The sequence below is a fragment of the Amaranthus tricolor genome, chromosome 14, assembly GCF_026212465.1.
Source record: "Amaranthus tricolor cultivar Red isolate AtriRed21 chromosome 14, ASM2621246v1, whole genome shotgun sequence".
Classification (NCBI taxonomy): Eukaryota; Viridiplantae; Streptophyta; class Magnoliopsida; order Caryophyllales; family Amaranthaceae; genus Amaranthus; species Amaranthus tricolor.
In genome coordinates, this window is record NC_080060.1 from 13,488,070 (window position 1) to 13,498,136 (window position 10,067).

The 10,067-nt window shown below is 28.5% G+C and overlaps 1 protein-coding gene across 1 annotated transcript; it reads left to right on the forward strand.

Annotated features, from left to right (window-relative positions):
* The first annotated feature begins 3,169 nt into the window (after window positions 1-3,169).
* LOC130799853 (ankyrin repeat-containing protein BDA1-like) lies at window positions 3,170-6,240 on the forward strand. Its single transcript, XM_057663115.1, has 2 exons — window positions 3,170-3,933; window positions 5,827-6,240. The coding sequence occupies exons 1-2, from the start codon at window positions 3,325-3,327 to the stop codon at window positions 6,022-6,024; spliced, it is 807 nt and encodes a 268-aa protein (XP_057519098.1). The 5' UTR covers window positions 3,170-3,324; the 3' UTR covers window positions 6,025-6,240.
* The last annotated feature ends 3,827 nt before the right edge of the window (window positions 6,241-10,067 follow it).

Below are 10,067 nucleotides of genomic sequence, written 5' to 3' on the forward strand. Positions count from 1 at the left end.
TAATTTTCGAGTTTTTTCATGAATATCTTGCAAAACATAAAAGCTTAACAAATTAAAAGGAGAAAAAAAATACCTTAATGTCGTGGGTTTTGAAGATGAACAAGAACAAAGTAATAAATTTCATGGGTTTATAAACCAAGAAGATGAAGAACTTTGAAGAAACTGTTAACACACAGCGTTTTTCGAGTTTGCAAATGAAGATGAAGAACTTTGAAGAAGAAGGCTGTTACGTTTGTGAAGATGAAGAAGAGGAACGAAGCAGATGAAGATGAAGATGAAGATGAAGCGTTTTTTCAATGGGTTTGAGAGAACGAAGCAAAGTGTATACTGTAATACGTTGTAGTCAAGTTTTGTGAAAAGAGAATATCGGGTTTTTAATGCCACTGTATACTGTGTATATTTAATTAATTCCCAACGGTTATTTGTTGCGGGCCATAGCTAACCGCAGCAACTAATGCTGCTGATGTATTAAATGTGCTGATTAACGGTTATGTGTAAGGGTTATTTGCTGCGGTCCCTAAAAAAAACCGCAGCAATTAATATTGTAGTGAGTATTTGCTGCAGTCAAACCTTAAAACCGCAGCAATTCATTGTTTTTTTTTCCAATTCTTTTTCCTATTTATTGCTGCGAATATACATAAACCGCAGCAAATGATAAGCAGCAAATACGTTTTTTTCCACTAGTGAATATTTATTCTAATGTATGTCATATACAAAGAAATACTCCATTAGCTCATCCTCGTTTGATTAAGGTACTTCTTAATTAATTTTTATATAACTTAATTGTGTATTTTTTTGAAGTATAATAGTCGAAGGTGAATTGTATTTAATCATGATATTAGTACTTACAATTAGTTTCATTTAATAATTTAGATAGATTTTTGTGTTAAAAGTACTTGTTTTTGTCATGAAATTGATAATAATATTAATTTTATGTGTACTTTTGTATAAAATGGCATCATATCGTGTGACTATACGATATTTTGAAATGGTGAAATTCAAACATGTAATATAAATGTTTAGTATGTTGGTGGTAAACATATACTTTTCGTATGCGATTCGAACGTGGAGTTAAATGAATTGAGACTTCATATATGTTCAAGGATTGGAATTGACTCAACAAGTAGTGTAAATATATGTTTTAAATATGGGATGAATGGACAATTTTTAGTCCATCCTATTGAGGAAAAAGGAGGCATATGTGGTAGCATTCAAAGTTTATTCCTATTCCCTCTTTGGAGTTGTATGTAGAAGAGGTACCCTTAGGGAATCAAAATATCAACATTGTAGAAACACATCAAGTTTTAAATGTAACTTCTACTCCTTCCTCTACGCCTATGCTATGTTAACCTTGGAAACTCAAAATTCCTTGTTCCATTGTCTTCTTGTACTACTAATAATAAATCCTTTGGAATCCAACTTCCAAATGAGACAATGGTTAACTTAGGAGCAAATGAGCAAGTATATTAGAACTCTGATAATAAGAGAAATGAATTTATAAATCAACTTCTAAGAACGATGTGGGTATTAATGAGGATGTCCTAGGTAATGACTTGACTCTAGACAACACTCCTATAATTGTTGGTCTTACATCTTATGCTTTCATTACTCCTCTAAATAAACATTAGAGGATAATTCTTAAAGGTCTTGGGCTTGTGAAACGACCTACTTTGCAAGTATTTTTCAACATTTTGCTCTTTGTCTTGCTTTTTCATTATTTAGGATTAATTTCAATTATTTATGATTACAAACGCACGGCGTGCCATTCGTCATAAGCTCTAGTTTGGAGCGATGATTACCCAAGGCATATTCTTGAGTTCATAATTCCAGTACTTCATTTCTGAAGTTGAGGAGCCTACCCAACTTGTATTGAACCTATTAGTGACGGGTAAAGCTCCTCTCCACCATCTGAAGTTCATTTGGATGAGATGGACTTGTCATATCCTTGCGATGTGGGGTCTTCCCAGCTTGAGTTGTCTAGTACTAGTTGTAGCTGACTCTATAAGGACGGTGTATTGAGATCGTAAACGACATTTTCATAATGTTATTTAAGACATTACGTGAACTACTCAATGATAAGCTATAAATACCTATGATTACACCTTGAACAAGGGATCTAGGATTCAATTAATTCAAATATTTACTATCAATATTTATTGATCTTCAAACAATATTATTTAGAGCAAACTATATTTATAAACATCTTCAATCATTTAGAACATTATATTGATGAGTATTTATTCAATAGGACGAACTTTGATTTGTTAAACCGATTACATAAGCCTCACGTTACAAAATAGCCCTAATAATAGCCTCTAAGTTAAGAGCCACTGTGCACTTGGAAAAGGTTTATTATGCGAACATAACACCGACTTGGCAATCGGAGAAGGTCCCCGAAAAACCATTTCCAGCCCTCCTAATCTCTGTTTACTATGCAGCTCATAGAGCATTTTGAAGAGTGGTCTTATTATATTGCAAGATTGGCTAGATAGTATCAACGGACCTCTATAATCCCAACAATAACTTTTATTAAGACACATCTTTTGACTAATCCTAATTTAGTCATTAACTAATTGTATCATGTTTAAATACAGAAACAAAATGTAGAAACAAAACGTAGAGATGAATTCGTGTAACACGAACTAAAAGTATAATGAATGTAGCATGTATAATACACATTAAAAAGGTGAATCTCTTTAAAGCAAAATTTTAGTCTTAGTTAAAAAAAAAAAAAAAAAAGTGCCCAAAGTATGACAATTAAAGCTGTATAAATTCTCAAATGACATGGTTATATAGTGAGACTATTTCTATTAATTGACTCTATATATACTTATTGTTTTATGGTGATCATTTATAAATTTAAAGTGATCACTCATAAACTTAAAGTGATCACTTATACTTTTAAAGTAATCACTTTTTATAATTTAAAGTGATTACTTAAAACCTTAATTAATTCTTATAATTTGAAGTAATTAATTAAAAAACTAGACTACTATATATACTCAGTTTCATAATCATAGGGGTTATACAACACTTGCTGTTAAAGTTGAAAACCATTTACTGATGTGATGAGTGCAAGAATAGATTTAGGCTATAAAATAGCCCACTTTTCTTGATTCATATATCGTAATCCTCAACTTAAAATCAGGACTACTACAAATCAGCAACCATTATTTGTGCATGAAAAACTGTTAAAACCCTCTATAACTACCCCTTCTATATAATAAGCTCTAAACTTTTTTCAATCTCCCATTCCTCTTCTCAACTTTATAACTCTTCTTAGCCCAAAACATCTACTCGAAACAGAAATCGAAACCCCAAGAGATGGATAAGAGATTAGTTAATGTGTGTGAAGCAGGAAACATAGAGGCATTTTATGCATTACTTGAAGATGAACCACAAATTCTTGATTACATTGATCAACTCCCATTTACTAGAACTCCTTTACACTTAGCCATTATAGCAAGAAAATTGGAATTTGCTGAAGAAATAGCAAGGTTTAACCCATCTTACATAACTAAATTAGACAGTTTTGGGTATAATTCAGTCCATTTAGCTGCACAATTTGGTGAACTAGAAATGGTAAGAAGTTTACTTGAAAAATTGGACTTAAAAAAAGAGTTTTTAAGGGGTAAAGAGAATAGAACTCCTCTTCATATTGCTGTGATTTCTGGGAAGATTGAAGTTGTTGATTTTTTGGTAAGAAATTATGAAGCTTGGATTATGGATTTGACTGATAGAAATGAAACTGTTTTTCACTTAGCAGTGAAGAATAAACAGTTGGGTGTTTTCTTGTTCTTGCTTGATTATCTCAGAGTGGTTTTTGGTTCTTTTGATGAGAATAGAATTGGATTTGCTAATGATTTACTGAATTGTAAGGATGAGGAGGGAAACACTATATTGCATTTGGCAATCATGATGAACCAACAACAGGTAATTCATTAAGGTTCTCTCATTTCACATACCATATAATATATGTTTTATTTTAGCTTAAATTCAACTTAAAAAACCTCCTTGTTAGTGTTACAACTAGGACCGTCCCGTTAACTTTTCAGTCCCGGAGCAAAAGATAAAGAAGACTCCTAATACACCTTATTTAGCAAATATATATATGTTTTATTTTAGGCCCCAGAGCAAAAGATAAAGAGAACCGTCCCAGTAATTTAATAAGGTTCTCTCATTTCACATACATATATATGTTTTATTTTAAGGCGTAACATAAAATATAATACAATTTTTTTATTGTTGATATTTAAACTACTTTATAAAAAACCACTAATAACTCATATTATTTAGCAAAAAATATATGTTATATCTATACTTAATTAAAATTATTATCACTTATTTCACATAACATATACTACCTCTTATTCAGCCTAATTGTCCTTTTTTTTGGCGCTATTCACTTATCACTCTTAATTTGTATTTTACTCTTAAGTTAAAACATAGTCATGTGAGATCTTATTTGATTCGTCTCAATACAAGAATTATTAATATTAACTTTTTATAGTTTTTAATTAAGAATAATTTGAGATATTAAGCGTTAAAATATTGCCTCAATAAATGTGAAAAGTCAAATGAGACAGTTGGGCTGAATAGAAGAGTGTATAAGTTTTATTTTAGGTTATACTGAACTTAAACAACCTATTTGTTAGATGAATTATTGTGTAATTAACGACAAAGGGGTAAGCAAGGAAATGTAGGTAGCTAGGTTTTAGTCTACCTAGCTAAATTATAGTTTGAATCATTCGATTAAGATCTTATTAATATTAAATTATGTAAAAATAACAGTTAAAGTCATTCTATTGGCACATAAAGTGATAATCATATTTCACACTACTAATTCAATTAATTAAGTCAATCTTTAATTTGGTGAAAAAGAGTCAATCTATTTATGGCAATTTGTTAAAAATTGTCACAATATCATTTAATTGAAGTCATTGCATTTTGGAGAATTCTAACCACTACAATCATAAAATTTAAATCAAATTTGAAAATTAAGCCATTAGTTTTTTCTTAATACTAATTTAAAAAATAATTAAAATCTTAAAAAATATTTTAAAAAGCAAATAACATTAAGTAATTGTCAATAATCTCAGATTAAATATAAACTTAATAATTTATATTTAATATTAGTTATTATAGTAGTTAGTTTTGAAAGGTAATAACCATTATAAATTAAATTTTATACATTCTCACCCAAAAAAGTAAAAAATAAATATCTATGGAAAAATAATGGACTAGTCGTTTTGGCTTTTTTGCATATAATGCTAGGAGTAGATGAAAGTAAGCCCCAAATTAACAAAGATCATCATGGTCTCATAGATGTACACCTTCATTTTCTTGCTTGATTTTATCAATGTACCTAATAAATTTGTTGATACATCATTTTCTTAGGAAGACTATGAATTTTCCATTACCAAAATTACTATTAGGTTTTCTTATTTTTTTTTGAAATGAATTGCTATTAGGTTTAATGCTTAATTATTGGAACAAAAGAAAAATAAGTAATTGCAAATCTCCTATTTCCATGTATTTTACTTGTTAGTAATTAAGACTAATGTCGCTATTGGCTAGAATATTTTTGGTCGATTATTTTTATAAGTATTTGTATTTATTGTAACGTTAATGCAAAATTTTGTAAGCAACGGCCTCATTATGAGATGGTACTAATTGGCTGATCAAAACTCAAAAATTAAAAAATAAAAAATATTTAATTTTGACTTAAATAATAATTAATTTTCAAGACATTAAAGTGATCAATTTCTTAATTTTTAAAATATATATGACCTTAAAAGGAAACAACCAACTATTTTTGATTTGCAGGTGGTAGAAGCATTGTTAGGCAGTTGTACCAACAATTCAAAAGGAATTCTTGGAGTAGATGTAAACAGTTTGAATAGGGTGAAGTCCACTGCTCTTGACATCTTATTACAATTTCCACAAGGAAAAAGAGATTCTAAAATTGAACAAATTCTTGTTCAAGCAGGAGCTAAGACAAGAGCCAATATATCATTACCTTAATTGATCGTCTATCATATTTAATATATTCCGCTCATAGTAGTAGCTATGACCAGTGTCTAAGGATAAAACTACCTTAACTAAGTATCACTTTTAATTTGCCTAAAAATGTTCAAATTACCCAACCCTAAAGCCATAATAAATCACAATTATTAGGATTATATTTAAGGGTTGATCTTAGATTATATTTGGCATTTTTAGGTACTTTGATATTGGAGTATATGCATGAATAGTAATTATCATATTAAATCTTGTTTCATAATTATCCATTTAGGGATTTTTTTTAATTTTAAATATTAAAATTAAGATGGAACAACTTTCGGATGCAAAGGCTAGGCTTTGAGGTTCTAGCTTTCGTGATTGGCAATTGACGGTTGAAGAGAGAACTCGAGGCATTTGCTCGTCTACATTATGAAACATTTGCAAATGAATCCTAAAAAACATTAGTACAAACAAAGATAAACAAACCTGAAATCAAACATTGTTATAAACCTATTTGAAAAGTAATTCTTTACAAATAACAATTATATCCTCAACTAAAGCAATAAAAAGAAATTGACCTGACATGTCTAATAAAATCACCAGCTTATTTGCACTGTAACAATTCTTATTTTTTGACTGAGATAAGTGAGCGCAACTAACACTCGACTCGAATTCTCCGGCTGCAAACCAAATAACTTGATATTTGTTCTTAAATCAACCTATAATTAATCGATTCGATTCGAGCGTGACCCGTCGTGCCAAGTAATCAAAAATTAACTGATCCAAAATCCAATTAAAATAAATAAGATACATTGAAAATTAATCTGATAACTGAAATAAACACCTCTATCAAAAGGAAAAGGAAATGATGGGGATCAATGAGTATAAAATATGGTAACTTTTGATTTGTAAAGGTAGATGGTGAACTATCAACTGATGTAAACTGATGGAGGTGATTTTGATGGGTTATGATTGTTAAAAATCAATATGGGTTTTTGGGCTTAATAATTGATTTTAATGTTTAATCAATTATGATGGTCTTTTCATTATTTTTACTATTTGGGTTCGTTTTGGCTTTTCTTAGAGCATCTGCAATGGGGTTACACATTTTGAAATGGGTAACCAAATTAATATACTCATGCATTGCTAATACTCTACTCAAATATTGGTATACATATAAAATGGGTACACTACCAATCCTTTAAAAAGTAGAAATTATTTTGAAAAAGTAGAAAAAAAAATACAGTAGCAGCTAACAGGTATATGTTGGGCATGGTTTGTGACTTTGTGTACATGCTTCTTGCCACATGTCAGCATGATGAAGTTAAAGCATTTACAAGGTGTATTATTGTTAAAATTACTGTTTTTTGTCAATTATGATAAAAAAAAATGTAAATTAAAAAAAAAATTCACTAAGGGTCATATTTTTTTACACTCTCTAAATTGACACCAAATTTGCTATATTGTCATCATACCTAAAAATTTCCAAGTTTAATTCTTTCCAATTTTCTCTTATTTTTTTTTTCTTTTTTAAGTTATGGATAATAATTATTCTTATTATTTAAATAGCCAACAACAACCAAATAACAATAAAAATCCAAATTTTTATCCTAGTCAAAATAACCTATAAAATCCAAACAACCCACAAAATCCTAATAATTTTCAAAATTTTAACTCTATTACTCCACAATTTGATCCAAAATTTTTAAATACTCCCGAATTTCATTACATGATGCGTTCATATTTTTTACAAAATCCAAACATCTCAAACATGATGATGCAACCACCTCAAACTACTTCTAATGTTGGATATCAACAACCAGCACAAATTTATTCTCAAAACCTTGATCAATCTCCTACAACACCAGAAGCACATGAGAGTAGCAAGAAACAACAAATCGAAGAACTTTATCCTAGTCAACAACTCGGTGACGATGACTTTGGTAATACACAATGAAAAGGAAAAGAAAAGGCAAAAAAGACAAACAAAGATAGGTGGTCCTCCGAGGAAGATTTATGTGTTGTTTCAGGTGTTCTTAATTGTGGAGGTGATATATTAATAAGCACTGATCAAAAAAAGGCGAAATTATAGAGGTGATATATTACTTGGTAGAGCATGTATGGGAAAATTGTCAAGGCTGGTAAGACGAAGCATAAAAAAATAATACGAAGTGAAAGTATTAATTGTATTATAATTTTATGTACTATTTTCTCGTTGAAGTATGATTATTAATTATTTAAATGTTAGAATATGGTATTTTTTTTTTATTATAATGCTTTTTTACATAACTTTTTAATTGATAAATAAATTATCTTATTTATTTAATTTTAAAAATAAACTTAATTTAATTGTTACATTAATTATCTTTTTTTTTTTTTACTTATACTCAAAATTTATGTATATCATTAAAAATAAAAGCATAAATGATGAATATGTGATTATGAGAGAGAAAATAAGGGTGGGCCATATTAAATAGTGTTTGGAAAGCATTAAGGTAACCCACCGTAGAGAAGTTACTAAAATATAAGAATCTAATTGAAAAAAGTGTGTGGAAAATAATGTGTCAAAAAGATAAAAAGAGAGATAAATATAAAAAGGTATAATTCTCAAAAGATTAAGAGACCGTGAATTTGAGTCGGCCTAATATTTTCAAAAGAATAAAAATTTAAAAACCTTAAATAATTGACACACTTCCCCTTTCTTCTTTATCTAGTCTTTCACTTACTCCTTAAATCGATAACTTCCTTTAATTTCATCACCTTTTTTTACTTTTTGGTAAAAAAAAATTTCTATTTTTTGCTCGATTTGCATCATTGATTGATTTATCTTGAACCTTAATTGCTAGTAATGTTTATGTTGTTCATTTTCGTATATTTTAATTTTAATGTTTATATTGATTGCCATTGTGTTTTTAGGGGTATTATGTCGTATAATTTTAGGGTACATTTTTTTATATTTCTTTTTTTAATTTTTATTTGTACATTTATCTGTCCAGAATAAAATCATCTAGTAATGCTAATATGTCATCGTAAATAAACCTCTGCTTTCGTTTTTTTTTTTTTTAAAAAAAGAAGATAGTTCCAAAAAGAGTTACAAGCATTGTTTAAAGAGGAAGGAGCAATTGTTTGATGTTTGATATAATCAAATCAGTCGAGCTTAAGGCATCAGGCATGTGTTGTTAAAGTAGATATTGAAGAGGGAATGTACCATTCAAATATGTGTTTGTAGATGTTATAGTTGGATTTTTTTTTTTTTTTTTTTATATAATAGATGTTTAATATATGTTAAAGTTAGTATTTGGAGTATTACATATAAATTCAAGTATGTGTTTATGTTATGTAAAGTAGGTGTTAGTATGGGTTTTTAGTATGTAAATTAGTTGTTTATTACATTAATTTTTTTTTTGTCTTTTAAAGTAAGTGATTAAGGTGCAAATTTTCTTTATGCAAGTAAAGCATTTACATAAATTGTAGTATATAATAGGTAGGCGCCCATTACTATTAATAATCAATTTTGACCCTTTCATTGATCAAATAGTGAGATCAATGGACTAAAACAGTAGTATTTATTCTACCTACTTTCTCCATTTCATTGATCAAATAGGTTACATTTTGATGAAGCTAACTTAATGAAATAGAGGAAGTAATAAAAAAAAAATAAACTACACTATTGTTTCAAAATCAAAGTAGTACTCTTTCTGTCCAATTTTAAAATACAATTATATAGTGTATATTTAGTGTGTTAAAATGATCAATTTACAATTTTTCTGTGTTAAAGTGATCACTTTACAATTTAGTATGTTTAGTGTGTTAAAATAATCACTTCATAATTTTAAAATACACAAATACTTCATTTGTATTGGGTTGATTCATGTATATTTAGTGTGATAAATTAATCAATTTAAAATTTAAAAGTGATCAAATAGATAAATTATCTAATTATATAAATTGTGTATGATCTCATATAAGACGAGCTAATTAATATAAAATGAAAAAATAGAGTTTTAACTTCAGGATTAAGATGGGTCAAGTGGCCAAACTTATAACTTTGCATTCTAATTCAC

Excerpts from the sequence above, each read along its gene's own strand:
- LOC130799853 (XM_057663115.1), top strand. The coding sequence starts at position 3,325 with ATGGATAAGAGATTAGTTAATGTGTGTGAAGCAGGAAACATAGAGGCA. Across the intron at positions 3,934-5,826 it reads TCATGATGAACCAACAACAG|GTGGTAGAAGCATTGTTAGG; the intron begins GTAATTCATTAA and ends TTTGATTTGCAG.